This window comes from Bombus impatiens, unplaced genomic scaffold (genome assembly GCF_000188095.3).
Source record: "Bombus impatiens unplaced genomic scaffold, BIMP_2.2 scf_0852, whole genome shotgun sequence".
Lineage (NCBI taxonomy): Eukaryota > Metazoa > Arthropoda > Insecta > Hymenoptera > Apidae > Bombus > Bombus impatiens.
In genome coordinates, this window is record NT_177271.1 from 48,499 (window position 1) to 67,851 (window position 19,353).

The 19,353-nt window shown below is 36.8% G+C and overlaps 1 protein-coding gene across 1 annotated transcript; it reads right to left on the reverse strand.

Annotated features, from left to right (window-relative positions):
- Window positions 1-2,350: 2,350 nt before the first annotated feature.
- On the reverse strand, window positions 2,351-19,352 carry LOC100744463 (forkhead box protein C1-B-like; the record flags this gene model as incomplete). Its single annotated transcript, XM_033323222.1, has 2 exons — window positions 2,351-4,131; window positions 19,173-19,352. Coding segments are annotated over 2 exons (1,059 nt in total), but the record flags the coding sequence as incomplete, so codon positions are not given.
- Between the last annotated feature and the right edge of the window lies 1 nt (window position 19,353).

Sequence of the window (19,353 nt, forward strand, 5' to 3'; positions counted from 1 at the left end):
GAGGAATCGAAGATGAGTTACGTTCGTAAGTAATAAATTTGTTTGCGTTTATAGGCTGCTACGAAAATATTGTCACACTTAATAACAAAGCTATTCTTATTGAAGTAAAATTCTACCAAATCTATTCGTAAAGTTACTGTATTTTGTACCAAGAAGGATGATGAAATACTTTAGTCTTGTCACTGTGTGTGGGCGACTATGCATACATACATAAGCTACTGTAATCGCCAAACACAATACAAGGATACAATTTATTTTAATAAAAATGTATTTTATTAATAATATCTGTATTAATCTTGATTAGTTGGTATTAATATTTTTATTAACATATTTTAATAAAATATCTCTTTTATGAAGTATTCAAAGACTTTCGTGAATGACTGTATTTAGTACTTACATATCCTTCGTTTATGTCCATTTGCATTCATTCGTATTCACTATACTTCGTTCGTGTTCCTTCGTCAGGTGCAGAGCCGGCTTTAGAAGCTACGAATATAAGAGCTACAAAGTTGCCAATTCTCACGCGTTCAATGTTCCTCCTTCGGCCATATTGAAGAACACTTCCGTTGCTCGAAGGTATGTGGTTTTCAAAATATGAGGTTTGATCAAATAATACTAAGAACATTGTTTCTTTTCAAAATTAAATATTGATATATCTATCTCATCGATGTTAAATTATAGCAGAGACGTAATTGAATAGTATTATTATTATTTGTTAAAGTTATTAAAAAATTAATTATGACTTTGATTATTTTAGATTTTTAAGTACAGTTAATTTGTGAATAATTGTTTGAAAACTTGCGTCTATCGAAACTTGCCAAAGCTTCATTTATTGGAACAGAATGTTATTCAACCCGATTTTATATTTAGTAAATATTAGTCTAATAAATATTTCTTGTACTCTAATTTCACTCGAATTCTTAATATTGTTTGATCAGTTCTCGTGTGATACACATATCTAGCCCTAAGGAATTTTTACTTTCTCGGTTATTTTAAATTATTCGCAAGAACCGAGAACCTGTAATTACACGCTTAATTATCGTTATGTATTAAGTATTTTGAAGTATCCGTCAGGTATAATAGTTCCTCGTACTCGAGTACTTCCTAATTTTAATACTTTCACTCGAGCATCTCTAGTTATTGTTTATTCTTAACATTGGTATACTTCTCAATGTTTTTCTAAATAGTACGATATTTCGTGTTACATTAGAACACATTTCTTCTTTTATTCTTAAAATCGTATTTCGTGTTCCTGTAAAACACCTTATTGTACGTTTCAACTTGCTACTTTAATGTTATCTTCTTTTCTTATTCTTTTTTTAAATGCCTTCGAGAACTTCGCAGACCAATGTACATACATATTTCGTTAATTAATGCTCTTCTTTTCTTCCTTGTGCTTATATAAGATTCCTCGTTGTAAAACGAATACAAAATGTTACAATGATATACAGGCAAATGTCCATGTCGTTGCTTGTTAAATGCAAATACGTTGTTAAACGTTAAATATATTATTATGCTCGATTTATCGTTATTTATAAGGTGTTCGAAAATTATTTAACAAGTTATGCTCATTTTTGCCAAATAATTATTGCTTATTAAATTTCCTTAATTCACTAATTTTTTGTTTCGTATATTCTTCCCTTAATTGTTAGTTTTCTTTTCTAGGTTAGAATTAAGAAAAAGAAGAATAGAAAAGAGTAAGAGAAATTTTAAAAACTTAGAAAAAATATAAAGTTTGTATTTCTTTTGATTCTCAAATTTCTTTTTACTTCTTTATTCTTTAAGTAACATAGTGGAATGTTATATTACATGAGCCAAAAAAATATATTTTCACTGCACATGACGCAGTTACACGCAGGGTAACCAACCCGTAAACAAAAACACTACATAGTTCAATAATCACTTATTTTAATTATTTAATTTGTTAAATAATTATCGAACACCATATTGCATTCCTTTGCTTTATCACTAATCGATTTTATCATTTTCGTTAAATTACGTTTAATATTGATACGTTCACTTCCATTATCTCTTCAAATATTTCTCACTCCAAGAAACTTTTAAGTTCCATTGAAAAGGGAAAGAAAAGACTATTGGTAGCGCCCTGATAAAACGAGTCACTGATCTAAACATTAATTTTTAAACATTTAAATGCGTCACATTGATATAATTTTGTTTTACAGATATATTTGAATTTGATATAAGGTTTAAGTCTGGAAATCTGATAAAAATATTGTTATTTGAAACAGTCACATGAATCTAAAATAAATGTAATTTACTTTCAACAAATAAGAAAACAGATCTGAAAAATGAATTTCAAACTTCTTTGATATAATTTCTCGTTACTTAAGCAATTTCATTTGAATATTTAAATTGAGACACTTATCTTCTCATGGAAATAAATTACATCATCTACTGTAGTTTCCAATTTCGAAGAGTGTTTTAAAAATCGTTAAACAGCGACCAATATCTATACGAGTTTATTGTACATTTATAACTTTCAAAATTTTCACATATTTCTTTAGAAAGTAACCTCTTACTTTGCCTATTCAATTAGTTTATCCATTGTTTCTAATTAACCAGTCGAATATTAATAATCCATAACAAGAATTTAGATAAGTTACATAGATTAAGAATCATTTCAAAGGTTCTTACTAACGTGCATATAAACGTTTAATTTTAATAAAATACCTCATTAGTCTGATCGCTACGACGATTTTGCTCAAACGACGCGTAAAGCACTTCTAGTTAATTAAAAAGCACAAATAATACCAGTTCCACAATTCTGTTACATTCAGATATTTATCTTCACTTTTAAGCGTCACTCGAACCACGCTAACTCACTTGCTCGATTTCAGACTTAAAGTCATTCCACTGCAAAAACTGTAGCACCAAAAATTTTCGAAAAAATGAATACATAACACAATTGATAAATTAATTTCCACTTCAAAATCAACTATGTCTGTTTCAAACAAAATTGACGCGAGAATGTTGCGAATTTTCTAAAAGAAACAAGAGGGGAAAGAACACAAAGTAATATTACAATTTTTTAATGAAATTTCCGAGCTTATCACCACCAGAAGCCTTTTCTTCCAAAACTTCGTCGCAAAAACACGGGAAAACTCAGGAACAGGATGAACGATTCGCCAGTCATAGTCACAAGAATGACCACTAGCGTCGCCAAGCGGCGATCGTCGCGCTACTAGGGTCCCCGTTCGAATCATCCACTAGACGCACGTTGATCTAGTAAATTCAAGTAGCCGTCTCGTACGGAACCTTGTTAGCAGTGAGACCAAACGAAAAACCCGCATAAAGCGGCCTGGGAACCAGAAGATGACCGGAAGACCTCTTCTCGTCTTCCGAATTACTAGAAATCTGTTCATCGTCGGGCGCAATGATATTTTCGATGGTGAACGGTTTCTTCTTCTTCTTCTGTTCGGGTTGGATGCTCGTCTGACTGGAGATACCAGCCTCCAACACGGGACAACGAACTTTACTGTCGGTGGACTCGACAGTGGAGCCTCTCGTGGTCTCCAGGAAGACCCTCGAGTCAGTCTTTTCGGGAACACTGGTCTCCGTGGTTCCAGCGCAGATTTGCCTGCTCTCTGGAATGTCTGTCTGAAAGTAGGACAGCTGAGAGACGTACGGAGACACCTGGAACCCGGGGAAGCTCCAGCTTCCGGTTTGCAACAAATTGTTCTCATAACCACGGAGGATCTCGTCGGTGCCGGCGAGTCTCTGTCGAACTTCTGGCGACAGAAGGTAATAGCTGGAGCTGGTCTCCGGTGTCGTAAAGCCTGGAGAACTGTTGCCACCGGATGCCATCGTTAGACGACGCTCTTGCAGCTCCCAGCGGAGCAAATCGTCGCGAAGACGATGCAGATTGGCAACGGTCAAGCTGCTGGTTTGTGCGTTCGGGTTTATCGATAGTACAGGCGAGGATTCGGAGTGAGGAGGTGGCATGGCGGACGCCAGGGCTTGGAGCTCGGATTTTAGCAGCTCTTTGTCGGGCTTGTGCAGCTTGAAACGCTTCCTACGGCGAAGGAGGGACCCGTTCTCGAACATGGACAGCGCTGCCGGGTGCAGAGCCCAGTACGCGCCCTTGCCAGGTCGATGGGGTCCCCGTGGCACCTGCAACCAGAAGTTTCCGGGATACAGAGAATTGTTTGAAGGTGTTTCACGAATTTTTTCCTCAAATAAAAAGGAACCTCGGTCATTGTTAACAAATTATTATCAAGAATTCTCTCACGACCCGACAATATCCAATTATATACAAAGAACGTGGCAACACACAAGCAATTACCATTTAATTCCCCTATTAAGAAATTCATTTATTAAAATTAAATGGTTAACGAGTTTTAAATAAAATATGAACATGGGATGAATTAAGATACTATGGATTTTATTAATAGCAAACAACTTGCTATCTCACAGTGTGTTCTCTCCTTATTCATACATGATTCAAGTCATGTTAACGTTACCTATTCGAGATTATGTTTATTCAAAGAACAGAAGAGTTTTTGCTAATTATGCGGAATATTTCTGCGACCTTGAAATACGTTATGTCAAGGTGAACATTCTGACTGGTAATATCTCTTTCTCATATAGAGGGAAAAGTACAAATGACAAAAATGCGCATTAAATACCATTAACCAAACTAACTTGAATAAGTTTGTTAAAAAATAAGAGGCAAATCAGGTATGATGCACGAGGATTTGTATCGCATCACTATGCTGAATTACCACATTTTTCACTAGGCGTGTAATGTTATATAAACAAGAAATAGCGTATAATGCAGATTTCTATTCGCTGGTGTAACTCGTTAGAGGCGAGCTTACCGTGTACATGCGGCTATTTAATTAACATAAATGCATATATGTAGAACGTTTCGTATCTATCTGGAGGAAACAATATTTCACGCGCAGGTACGCGCAATATGTATGTTTGCACTCTGTTGCAAATTAACAAACGCATGAAAATTAATACCTTCTTGTGAATACTAATCAGAATTACTTGCTTTAATGAAACCGAGAAAGAAACGTGCAGGATAAATAAAGAGAGTATGGAGGAAAACTATTTTATAACACGTTCTGTTTATGATAACTGGCACTGCAAAACTACCTATCAAATCACAAACTGTCTCGACAAAATAGCATTGAACATTTGGTATATACCCAGTGATCAAAAACGGAGTATGTCTATTTTGTATTGGAACAAAGTACAAAGAGAAACGATGAATATTTTGTGATAAATATCATTGTTATTTTATGATGACCAAGTGACGTATAAAATTTATTCTATGAACAATACAGTTAAATTGATCGAACGTTGGTTCTTCTTTACGTGGATGAAAATATTAATTTTCTCGCCAATGCTATTTTATGACACTCCCTGTTTTTTCCCCTTGTCGCCCAGATGTATAGAGCATACCAGAGTTTACGACAGCCAGTATAATTTAATTTCGTTCAGCTAATTTAATTTCAATTTATACACGGGAAAAACTCTATTAGAATATACATTATTGCGTCGTTTAATCACAAGTTGTGATTTAATCATGAATTAAGACGAGGTTCGATACAAAAAGTTAGTTGCTCGGCAAGTTTGAGAAAATACAGGATATGCCACTTTTTCCGCCAAACTATATCGATAGCATTCTCTAAGGAAAAATAAGAAAAGAAATATTATATAACCATGAAAAACGTTCAGCGATTTTTATTTCGTACGATACTTGCTTTTACGAGATTCTAGTAGAAATATCTATCTTTTCATAATTTCAGGATTTTTAGTTCAGATGCTGCATTCGAGTCGACACCATACACAATCTAAAAGTATATATAAAGACTGTAATCGAACAATCTACATACGTCTGGTTGGTATAAAGAATGCAAATTCGCGATAATATAATGAAAATTCTGCTTAGAAAGCAACAAACGTTCGATTGCTTGTAAGTCCTCGCTTCATACGATGATAACTTGGCAAATTTTGAACTCAGCTTCTTCTGTTTACCAATTAGTGAACACGCTACAGTTAAGAACTATTAGGTTGGCAACTAAGTGATTGTGGATTTTATCATTAGGTGGCATTGGCATCACTTAGTTGCCAACCCAATAGAGCGACAGTACGTGTCGACTCGAATGCACATCGTGTTAAATGCTTCGTTAAAAAGTTCAGCTCTGGTGCCTGGACTGCGAAATATTCGACTAGAATAACACTTTTTAGGGCTTCTTGAGGTCGCTTGTATTATATCTTTTACATTATATTGAGACAAGATATTTACGCCGGATGATTACTGCTTTTACCTTGCAATTTAAGGGAAAAGAGATCAATGGACTAAATTATCAGATATTGCGCATGTTCTTGCAGCACACCGGTTGAAAGATGCGAAGTTTGAGGATTGCCAACTCACAAGGGAATTTTGATTAATTTTCAAATGTCAATATCTAATAAACAAAGTCCCAAACGTAATGATCTTTGTCCATCATTATTGTCGTATTTTCGTTTGTAGAAGTACATATCACTTAAGCTTTAGGCTATTTTGATTTCGTTACCCTGCATATCTCGTTGTTCTTTCTCGGTGGAATCATGCATCCTAATCAATACTTAATATGTAACGCATGAAAATTTTTATAAATACATGAAATTTCATTAGCACTGGAATAAAGCACGACTACCGTGATTACAATAGGAAAATTTGAAACCTATTGTAATATCGTAAAGTAATTTAAATTAGAGGTCGGTTGAAATTAGAAAAAACCATGTACGTCGTCCTTCTGTGGTTCGTTTACATTTAAGAGCGCCTATGTGACTAAAGTCACCTAGTTCTTACAGAGATGTGAGAAAAACATCAAACGACGTTAGATCAGAAGGACGGTTTCGTGTTTCAAGGTGGGACGACCGAAAGGTTAGAGTGTGCGAGTCGAAAAGTGTGTGTGTTGCGAGAGTCAGAGTTGATCGAGACACCGAAGAGTAGAGTCGAGAGAATTGATCGAGTTGCTGGAGAGAGAGAGAGAGGGAGAGAGTGTTAGATTCGTTGTGACGAGAGTGGCCAAATAACTGTGAAGTTATTTGATATAGATACGAGTATCGCATTTAGTTTCGGTTAAACAAACATCGTTTTCTGTCCAATTTATGTTTGTATATTTAATTCAATATCAATAAATTGTAAGTAATCGGGAAAAATTGATATGCTTAATTTTCACGATATTACATTATGAAGCGATACGATAAAGTTTAAATAGGGTGAAATTAGTGTTAACGCCACGAATCCTTTGCGTCAACTCCTGACCAGTATCGATATAACTTCCTGACGCAAGTAAGCATCCATATCTGATGATCTTCACGACCGAGGAATTGATTCTCCTTGACTTGTCCACCGGTGATAGAAGTTTCACCATTGCCGGACTGCTTCAGCAAATCAACGACCAAGTAAACATCAGACTTTGTGGCAACGCCTGCTCACGCTGTGTCGACGAAACTTTCAAGGGACTATACGCTTATATAGCACTTTTTCTTAACTTTGCTTGCAAAATATGCTGGTAAGGTTTGCGGGGGAAAAACTGGGACGCCCTGTATATCGAAAAATGTAATCGCCAGGCTACGCACGAATAAGATCGTGTTTAATGTCCGAAGTCTTTAGTAAGGACATTGATGTTGAAATTCTCGACGATTTGAGCACAGTCTATAGAGCCACTGAATACTTTATGAGCAAATAGGGATTGAGTTATTCTTCTACATTGCGATGATGCAGGTCCAAGATCAACAAGTTAATCAACAAGTTAATAAACAAGTTATGGACTGATAATCCTACGACACGCAGAAGACAACTGTCTTTCGTAGTATTTGCCGGCTACACGCAGAAGTCTGTGCCGAACGCTCTCAAGAAAAACAATAAGAGTGGCGAGATCAAATTACGAGTCGATATCCCAATGTGAAACACCTCAAAGCGTTCGTTTCTCGAAGGAATTTGAGCCAAAAGAAGAAACTTAGAATTCCATTATTGAGTTGGCAACTAAGTGATTGCGGATTTTGTCATTACCACTTAATGATAAAATCCGCAATCACTTAGTTGCCAACCTAATAGATTCATTGTCCCGCAGCTGTAGAGTTAGACGTTCAGTATAAATGTTAAGTAGGTGGAAATAATAATAGCGAGATATTGAACTAAAGGCGGTGAGCACGTGATCATTGAGAGAGAAATTAAATCAGTAGACTAATATCTATGTATTTATGTAAATTTGAAGTATGCAGAAATAAAGGTTTGAAAGAATCTTATTGTGAGCTGCTATTATTTGACGAGTAATCATAGACAATGGGAAGGAAGCAATGAATTTCTATTGTATCAGCCGTATATCGTCTGACAGTGTGAGATAAACAAAAGTCTACCGCTTTTGCCTCTGTTTATCGAAATATTGAAAGAGCACTCGAATCTGGTGAATGTTTCAACCCGTTTGCAAAATACTCGAGCTCGTCACTAGCAATGTCAGTTATGCTGATTGACAGCTGCATTCATTATGCTCACACCGCGTGAAGATTTATTTGATGACGCCACTATTCAATTTGTTTCGACATGCTTTTGCAAATAAAGAAACCGTAATACGTTCCGTCTAATTTACGTGTCTCTTATCGATGAACATCGACTATAAAAAAAGCAAGTGGAATATAATTGCCTCGCTATCTGTTACGTCGACATGTCCAGCGATGTTTCAACGAAGGAAAATGTTCGATGTTACGCGTTAGAATTCTGAAATTTAACCACTTCTGAATTTCTAGATTCTTAACAGGAAAATTAACAGGAATTTTTTCAAATATTATTTAAGGTATTATTATTCGTAATAATAAAAATCAGCTTTGTTATATGTTCTCTTTATAAGTTCGTATTAATTTCCTATTATTTAATTACTAAGATAGAATACACTCTTTCCATATGAAATTTCATTTATTCAAATATAAATTAAGATCGATTACCAGATTCTTCAAATATCTATGGATTTCGTATCTTCTTGGCTGCTAACCTCCAAAATTCACATAATTCTTTTCCGCATAAATTACCGCATAGAGTTACGTGCTTTTCGTAATTAGAACCATCTAAGTCCTCTTTCGAATGCCCCGAATACTTCAGCGTGAAAAGCCACCTCTTCGTTAACATTTTTATCGTGTTCGTCGTAACGACACCGTTTCATTGCATCAGTACGTTTAATATTCGCTTGGCAACTAAGTGATTGCGGATTTTGTCGATACCACCTAATAACAAAACCTGCAATCACTTAGTTGCCAACCCAATATATCCGATGCTGTCCACAGCATCGAAGAAATCTACGTGCTTTGGATAATTTTCAATACGACGTTTTCGTTTGTTATCGTATGGTTTTTCCAACACCGTGTCGCAGTTACGCCACCTGCCAGTGTTTTAATTATATCGTATCTTGTTCCGGTAGTTGCAACGCTATTAGTTTCATACTAAACTCTCATAATGAAAGTTCACTCGGTCGAATAAAGGAACGAGCACATGGCGTATGAACGCTGATAAAGTTTGTACATATTTGAAACGGAGAAAGGCTTAGGTTAATGGAAAATGTTACGCGCCTATGATAGAACGTTCGAACGTTTCAATGTTCGGGTAAAGGTGGCTCTGTCCTACTTTAACACTTTACCGACCGATAACCTATTAATTGTTTTTGTCGCCGACGCTTACCAACCGATAGCCTATTAATCGACTTTTTGTCGCCGACGCTCATCCACCGATAGCCTATTAATCGACTTTTTGTCACCGACAATTTTCTCTTTATTTGAGCAGTAATTTGTTATTTAGTAATAAGGTACCTTGCTCGGTTGCGTCAGTTGCGTTGCTTTATAAGCTCCCACGGTTTTATACCAATTTGAAAAACTTACCGTTCGCGATGAACGAAAAGAATGGTATCGGAGAGTCTGAACCGAAACAGAGCCGGCGTCAGGGAGAATCCGCGCCTGAGATGCCGGTCGGACGTGCGTATGCTGTTGAATCGCTAGCGGTCGATAAAGTGTTAATACGAAGCTGAATGAATATTGCACACATTAATACGTATGTTGCGTATAGTGAAATCAGAGCGAACACACGTTGTATCGAGCGTTGTAAGGAAAGAAAAAAATGGAAAAAAATCCAAATATACTTGGAAAGTTGGAAAAAGGCGCGGAGGTGTTTGAAAAATCGCAAAAACCTACAACGTCGGAAGATGTATAATTAATGAACGTGAAAAACAGGAACTTGTAATTGAAAATTACACAAGTGTTTCAACAAGTGGAAAAACTTGAATGGAATTGCGAAATACATACCCACGGTCTGCTGTATAGTAATAGCTTTCTTAGAACGGCAATAAAGAACAGAAACGCGTAAATGAAAATTACTCGACTGTTTCAAGATATGTATATATATATATATATATATATATTATGCGAAAATGTTTTTGAAATTTGGATTATGCGAAAATGTTTTTGAAATTTGGTATGCGAAAATGTTTTTGAAATTTGGGCAAATATTATCATCGATAATTTCGTTTGTGATGTTGGAAAGGAGGAGATGGATAGGATGAAAATGACGATGACAAAGCTTATTTTGAATTATTTATGACATTTCGAAGACGACTTAAAAAATGATCTGTCGTGCAAACAGGCTATAATTTAACGTAGTTCAATATATTAAGGAAATTTGATTTAGCGGTAACAAGCAGGTAGAATTTGTACATAGCTTAGAAAGCATTTTACGCTATTTTACGTTATATCGTATTCTTTACGATTGTTCTTGTATTATCGATTTTGAAATATAAAGAGGCGCGTGGTTTCTATTAGCGAAAAATTCCCTCGTCCGAACAGTTACGTGACCTCATTAATTCCCATACTGGAACTTCCATTTTATTGTTCCATTAAAATCTTCGATTTTTTTTTTTTTTTTTTTAACATTCTATCAATACACTCTTTACTGTTTAACATCCTTCCTTTTCTTTTTTTTTTTTTTATTTCGTTATCAAATACGTTACATCTGACGATACATTTGCAATTCATATCTTCGTTCTTCGTTCCTTTAACACGAGCTATTATATCTGGCAAAAAAGAGCGCAGCGTGCAACGTAGTGTAAAAGCTTGAGCTATTATTCTGCTTGAGTTAAAGTATAACGGAATACTAGATGAAAAATGTGGTATAATAAAGCAATGTATCAAAAGGAATAATAGCGACGGTGATATCGTAATTATCGTCTGTAATTTATGATTACTCAAATAACTGTGTATATATGCGATTACTTGTACCTGTGTTATTTTAATTCAACGCGCGATTAAAAATACATTTGCTTTGCTATAGAATAAAAGAGGAAACTGACGTGAAACTGGTCCTCGCATATATCGGATTCTAACGTAAATTCATCCTATTTTTAAATATATCAGGTTGTTCGAAAAAGTTTCTTCCGTTTTATGAGCTGTTAATAGACTTTTATATTATTTTGCCGAATTAATTTTTATTCCGTTCAGATAAACACCGCGATATTTCACAGATTTGGTTTCACGTTTCCATGAAGGTGGCGTGCACTGTTGTAAAAGACACGTTCGCGAAAGAGATATTTTTCCGACAACCTAATACATTCCACGTTGAATATGTATAATCCTTTATACAGGGTGGTTGGTAATTCGCAATTCTACGCGAAAAAAGAAATCGAAAATATAGAATAAAAATTTTTTTTTTAATTTTTCCATCGAGACAACGATCTACAGTGAGATCCGTTATAAAGTGCACGCGTACCGAGCGAACATTCAAAGTCGATTTTCTCGAAAACAAAGCCTCAAACGGAAAATTTGTATTCTATATTTTCGACTTCTTTTTTCGCGTAGAATCCAACTAACGTAGCACCCAACGTAGAACCCAACCTAACCCCAACCTAACCTCCTTTCCGCTTGTACCACCAGTTACCAACCAGCCTGTATATTTTTGTATAAAAATTGTATGAAATTAAACGACCTTGTAAATTGGTGTTTAAGATTTCTCGGCTTTCCAGCAAACATTGGACGCTAACGTACCTAGTCTTCTTTTTATACATATCGTACAAGACGAATTTATATTACGTGGCGATATAATTTCAGGAAAATGTATATTTTTATATAAACAATTAAAATACAAGTGCCGGGGCAAAATTCAATTTTCACCACTACCAACGTACATTATCTCTCGCATCGTATTTCTACTTCGCTTTTATGTCCCCGAAATTACTACTCGCGACCGATGATGTTGTACTTAAAAACTGACCACCATATTTCACCTGGACACTCGAAAACAACTTGAAATTTCAAGCATCGTACGAGTATCTTCGTGCAAATTGAAATTACCGGGGAATTATCATAAAAATGACCTCGTACCTCGTTTGATTTATGGCCGATGCGAATGTCGATGTTGCACCTGTTCAACGATAAAATGTATCTACACTCGATCATGAGCATCGGCCAGTGAAATCAAGCGGAACCAGTCGCCTTGTAAGCAGATTTTTACCACGTTCGTATTTATAACGAACTCACAGTCGAAACAAGGAAAATTACAGAATCAAAGTAGAGAATTCTTCCTAAAAGAAGATTTGCCACTCTCTTTCGAAATAATTTTCAAATGAAACGGCATACACATACAGGTACATTTTTACTTGTATTTTGTATCGATAGTTTGTCGAATCGTACGTAAATTTATTTAAATGCGCTGCCCATGTGGAGACATCTCAGAAAATTGCGTTACCACTTCGTGCTCCTCTGTTCCTCGTTCTCCTTCGTCGTTCGATTAAAAATATCGCCTGCTGGTTTATCGCAGAAAGCTATCAAGCAAATTCCTCGTACAATCGCAACTGCAAACAGCTAAAAGAGCTAAGTGGAGTGAATAGAAAACTATATTCGAAAGAATAAAAGTGGCAGAAAGAAACAGTTGAAAATCAGGAAAAAAAGAAGCTTTGTATATAGGGTGGTTGGTACAAGCGGAAAGGGGGTGATTCTACGTGAAAAAAGAAGTCGAAAATGTAGAATAAAAATTTTTCGTTCGAGGCTTCGTTTTCGAGAAAATCGACTTTGAATCTCCGCTCGGTACGCGTGCACTTTATCGCGTCTCGTTATAACGCATCCCACTCAACAATTTCGAGATCGTTGTCTCGATGGAAAAATTAAAAAAAAATTCTTATTCTATATTTTCGACTTTTTTTTTCACGTAGAATCACCCCCTTTCCGCTTGTACCACCAGTTACCAACCACCCTGTATATCAATGAGGGGCAGAACTATGGGAAATATGTGGCAGGAAAAAGCCAGAATCGACCGAACACGTGCTGAGACACTGTTCAAATCCAAACCAGAGATATATACAAATAAAAAGAACAGGAAAGTTATGACAGTGAAGTTTGAAGAGAATGTAAAAAGAAGCGTAAAAAGAAGTTCGTACAGAGCGCAGTGAAAATTAGAGTAATTTGTTTAAAGTACCGAGATAGCATACCTACGTTTAAAACGATGCAATGTAAATTAGATATTAGGAAATGAGGAACAAGATTGAAAGACATAGAACAGAAGTCGATGTTGCAGCAAGGAACATTATATAGGGTGGTCGATAAGTGGTGGTACAAACGGGAAAGGGGTGATTCGACGCGAAAAAAGAAGTCGAAAATATAGAATAAAAATTTTTTTTTTAATTTTTCCATCGAGACATCGATCTACAGTGAGATCTGTTATAACGTACCGCACGCGTACCGAACGACAATTCAAAGTCGATTTTCTCGAAATCAAAGCCTCGAACGAAAAATTTTTATTCTATATTTTCGACTTGTTTTTTCGCGTAGAATCACCCCCTTTCCGCTTGTACCACCAGTTACCAACCACCCTGTATATTTTTCCATATTTTTTCTAATTACCTTTGTTACTTACATTTGACTTTTTACGTATATCTGTAGCTCGCTTGTTACGCAAACTTACGAAAGCCTAACGCAAGAACAATAATAAGAATGATACAATAAAAAGAATAATATAACATTTGATTTCGCTAACAGGCTGTATAACGTAACGTCGGCTATTTAAGGAATGAAAACACTTGGAGACTTCAAATATTTGATCGTACGAGAAATGAAATAGTGACGGAGAGCTAAGAAGAGGCTACATTTGCATATTTATTACAGACGAGGAATTTTTATGGAAATTTATTTTACGAGCGCAAGCAAAGAAGTTGAGCGACTGATTCGATAAACTATCGATACAAAATATGTAAATCTATTGCCTATTATAAAACAGCTCGTCAGAAAACTAACGCGATTAGTCCGTGGTAGAAGAAGAATCCCGATCTTACGACCCATGTAGCTTCTACTCTACAAGAAATAGAAAAAAGGTCTGGCGAAATTGACCGTTTAGATGACGAATTCTCATTAACGAAATCTCTGAAGAACGATCGGAAGGCGGAAAACGATCGTTCGAATTCGCCGAGATAAAACGAGCCGATCTTCTTTTTATTTTTGTCGCTGTGTGTTGAGGCCGTGTTAAATAACGTTGTAGGACAAGTCTCCCTCTTCGTTTCTGTTATATTTCTCTCGACCATCTGTTTCGCACCTGCCTCGACCCAAATCGCTGAGAAACACGATCGAGTTAATGTCCAGGATCCACTGCTTCCTTTTGCTCTTCCTTCTTCGTTCCTCGTCTTCGTTTTTCGGTTGCTTCCGTGATTCGTTCGATAGTTCTGGCTTCAGAGGATCGCGCCATGCACAAACCTCGTGTTGCAATTACATTCGATACGTGCGACCAAGTTTCTTCAACGAATTTTCATTTTCATTAATTTTCCTCTCGGCTCGGCAACGAGAAGAGTTCGCGGCGTTTGAGGAAAATATTTGCCGTAGAATTGGGACGAGCTATATACTGGCAACGACCTTTCCTCGTTCGAATCTCAAATATTTTTCAACCTTACGAGGATACCATTGGGTGGAAAATGAGTGAAAACGCAGCGGAGTTAACAAAGAGCAGAGCGATGGTCGAAGGTTGGTAGTCTACTAGAAGTTTGGCAAGAAAATATTATTTCACAATTGTCCATTTAATCTGTCGATAATTGTAGTTTAATTCTACCTGAGATCATAATCGTTTCGCCAATCTCATCTGTTCATTTTTTTCCTTTTCTTTCAATAGAAAATACCCCATAGGATAAGGTAATTAGGGGAAAGAGCTATCATAACTCAGAGTTTATCCAGTAGACATTGACACACTAGCCTATTAATCGGCTTTTTATCGTCGACGATTACCGACCGATAGCCGATTAATCGGCTTTTTGTCGTCGACAATCTTTCCCGTTATTTGAGCAGTAATTTGTTATTTAGTACTAAGGTACCTTGCTCGGTTGCTTCAATTGCGTTGCATTGTAAGCCCCACACAGTTTTATACCAATATGAAAAACGTACCGTTCGCGATGAACGAAAAGAATGGTATCGGAGAGTCTGAACCGAAACAGAGCCGGCGCCAGGGAGAATCCGCGCCTGAGATGCCGGTCGGACGTGCGTATGTTGTTGAATCGTTAGCGGTCGATAAAGTGTTTAACAGAATCGTTTGTCGATCGGTAAATGTCGCTCGGCTTTTGTTTCAACATACCACGTAAGTATCTATTGGGTCGGTAACTAAGTGATTGCGGGTTTTGTCAGTAGGTGGTATTGATAAAATCCGCGATCACTTAGTCGCCAAGGCAATACTATGTTTCGAAGAAGATTATGCTGCAACGTCCGTAGAAATGTTTGCTGTCGCTTGATATTGGTAATGTGTTGCAATAAAAAAAAAAAAGTGTTTTGTCCAACATGTACGGGTAAGATACGATGTTTGAACATATACGTACACAGGTACGTATGAAAGAACGTAGAAAAACGGATCCAAAGTGGATTAGACGTTGTACGTGATTTGGAAAATGAAAGCTTAGGAATGTTGCCGCCGATTAGATTACGGAGATCTCAAACGATCGTTTATGCGATATTTTCTCGTATAGCGATATAATAATACATAAATAACGAAGAAATATTTTCCTTAAGAGATTTCTTCCTCATTTTTCCTAAATCATTAATCATAGTTAACTGTATCCTTGGAATTTAATGGGCTGTTGGCGCGATAAAAAGCGCGAAGAAGAAGACAAGATTGCCGGTGTGTTATCTTTTAATACGCGAGCGAACAAAACGGATGCGTAGTCAGATACAGATCTACGCAATGTCTGGTGTACACGTCGTTTCATTTGTAACATCTAATTAGCAACACGATCGCATCTTCCTACGCCAACAAAATCTCGTAAAACGTATTTTATTCCACGTGGTCGCGTTTTCTTTCCTCTGTTTCTCTCCCCTTTTTTTTCATCAATTCAATTAAAAAAATAAAATCAAAAAAGCTTTTTCAAGTTCAAATAATTCTCTTCTTTTTTCTTTACGTCGCGTTCTATTTTTCTTTTTTTTTTTTTTTTGCTTATATTTCTGTCGTCTAAGTAAAAAAAAACGAAGACTGTAATAGTCGACTTCCGTACGTTCGCGTTACAATCGTTTGAACTAGGAAAGGAGAATCAAGTTCCATTAATCATGTCTCCTCTTCTTTTATCTACACTTTGATCTCACGGTTACCAGGCAGAAAACAATTGCTTTGCCAAAGGTTTCCTCGCCTTACCACCACTGTCTTCCTTGAATTGTCCTTTCTTTTGTTTTTTCTTCTTAAAATTCGTAATTATTACCGCTCGAAGCAACAACCTTTTACGTTCGACTAGACGACACAGGCGCAAGGATTCGCCACGCTTGTAATATTTTCCGATCGGAGAAAGACAACTGTATACTGTATATGTTGCGTTTTGTTGTAGCTTTGTTTGCGAGCCTGGGAAAACAAGTTAGTGTCTGCTCGACTGTCGCTGTACGTATCACGCTGTCGCGTCTGTGAAGCATCAAAGCAACAGCTACAGGAAAAATTGCATTCGAATTTGGCGTATTTACTCGAGACGTAATTGTTTATCACAGGCGTAACGCAGATAGGAACAAAGTAAATATCTATTTCGTTGTTGAACACTTTGACTGCCACGTGGCTCATACAGAGTGGTTGGTAACTGGTGGTACAAGCGGACAGGGGGTGATTCTACGCGAAAAAACAAGTCGAAAATATAGAATAACAATTTTTCCTTCGAGGCTTCGTTTTCGAGAAAATCGACTTTGAATGTTCGCTCGGTACGCGCGCACTTTATCGCGTCTCGTTATAACGGATCTCACTGTGGATCGTTGTCTCGATGGAAAAATTAAAAAAAAAGAAAAAGATTTTATTCTATATTTTCGACTTCTTTTTTCACGTAGAATCACCTCCTGTCCGCTTATACCGTCAGTACAGACCACCCTGTATATGGCCCATCACGGTTTCTCCTGTGACGCCACGGTTGTCATCGGTGACCGAAGCGCTTCCACTTCTTACAATTGTAAAAATTGAACGAAAATTGACAGTTAGGGTATTTTGAATATAACCGATAAATAGAAGATACTTTGAAATGAAAAGCGCCCCATTGAACGATTAAACATTTTTATTAGAACATGGATAAAAAAATGAGAAGAAATGTTGCATCTAACGGTGCACTGTGTTAAAACACTTTAAACATAAATGTGGCTCATCCATACAATCTGGACGATAGGTGGTCACCTTTTTCCTCCGATTCTTAGCAATTTTTCATCCTAATTGTTTAACATTTTTTTATACCACTCTCTGCAAAATTTTCGTGCCAGGTAGGCTTGCCCTTCTTTCTTCTGCATTTCGTGTGACAATCTTTGTCGAATAAGTATATTTGACTGCTCTGATGAATGGCACTGTGTAAGGTGCATTGCCAGTGCCGTTCTAAAATCTGATACCTGGATTTTTGTTTTTGTTGCTTGTTTAGAGAGTATCATGGCGTTTGAAATTGATGTATTTAACAATAACTCTAAAGCTAATTTTATATGCCACTTGAGGGTTCTTCTACGTGGTGTAGAATATGCTATCGTTTGATCTGATAAGTCTATAGCACGTTTTCCTCTCTTGTAATCTACCACTACCATAGGTTTATCGCAGACATAATTTTCCTTGCGGACCTCTACCATTTCAGCCGAATGTTTCGTCGAAATCATAAAAATAATCATAATACTGTTTACTAATATCTTCCACACGTTTCAGCAATATATTCTGCACGTTTTGCTCACGACAGAATAACGAAAGCGAATGATTTGTTGATATAAACGAAGCCTTGTTATGATATGTCGCTATCAACTGTTACCAAGGCGCCAATAAGATAAACGGTCCATTGGGGAAGAATGTTGTCTTACATCATCAATTTATGACTATTTTGTCGTTATATGCTTTGAATGATAAAAATACTCCCGTGGCGTCCTCGGCGAAACATTTGATTTCAGCGTGGCAGTCAAAGTGTTTACGCGTTTCCTTGCTAAAAAAAAAAAAAAAAAAAAAAATGAGAAAAAAAAAAAAAATGCGAAAGAGAAATTAGCTAATATGACATCGTATCCCATGGGGTCTGCGACGTGTCTTCTATAAAACATGGCACACTTTGTCGACGCTTGTCGTCTTTCTTCCTCTTTCTCTTTTTCATTTTTGTTGATTTTGCACGAGAAAAATCGAAAACTGTTTTTCTTCCTCGTAATAGGTACGCAACCCTGTTATTATAATAAAAGAACGCGTCGTTTCGATAGCTACGAAATCAAAGTAATTGGCTCTTAATCAAGAAGCGCGACGTTTCTGCTGAATTTACGCGCAAATAAAAACACCAGAGCTACTCCATAATGATCGACGTTTATAGATGCCAGTCGTTTTATCGCGTATTAACTGTTAAAGGGAAGCTTCGTCGTGCACGATATCCCGCGCGAAGCAAGCAACAGTCGCCCTCTGGCGACTTGTAATTCCCATTTCTAATATTCTAACCAATTTACGCTCTGTCGAAAATAACTGCACTTCCGCGCATTTTCCATAAATTTCATTTATCGAATCCAGTTCTTCAAACCGAATCTGCACCACACTCGATGAAAGCAGCCTTCGTCCGCCGCGTTGGCCCAATGTGTAAATTCGGCTTAAGGTAAAATAAACAAACCTACACCTGGTCAGTGAGAAGAATTAATACGCTACATCAGCCTGCGCAATCCACGCAACAGAAACAAACACACGACTCGATACAGCCACGTACCTTGATGAAACAGTCGTTGAAGGACAAATTGTGCCTGAGAGAGTTCTGCCATCTGCGAGTATCCTTGCGATAATAGGGGAACCGATCGGCGATAAACTTGTAGATCTCAGCCAGAGGCAACATCTTATCCCTCGACGACCAGATCGCCATCGCTGTCAACGAAATATACGAATATGGCGGC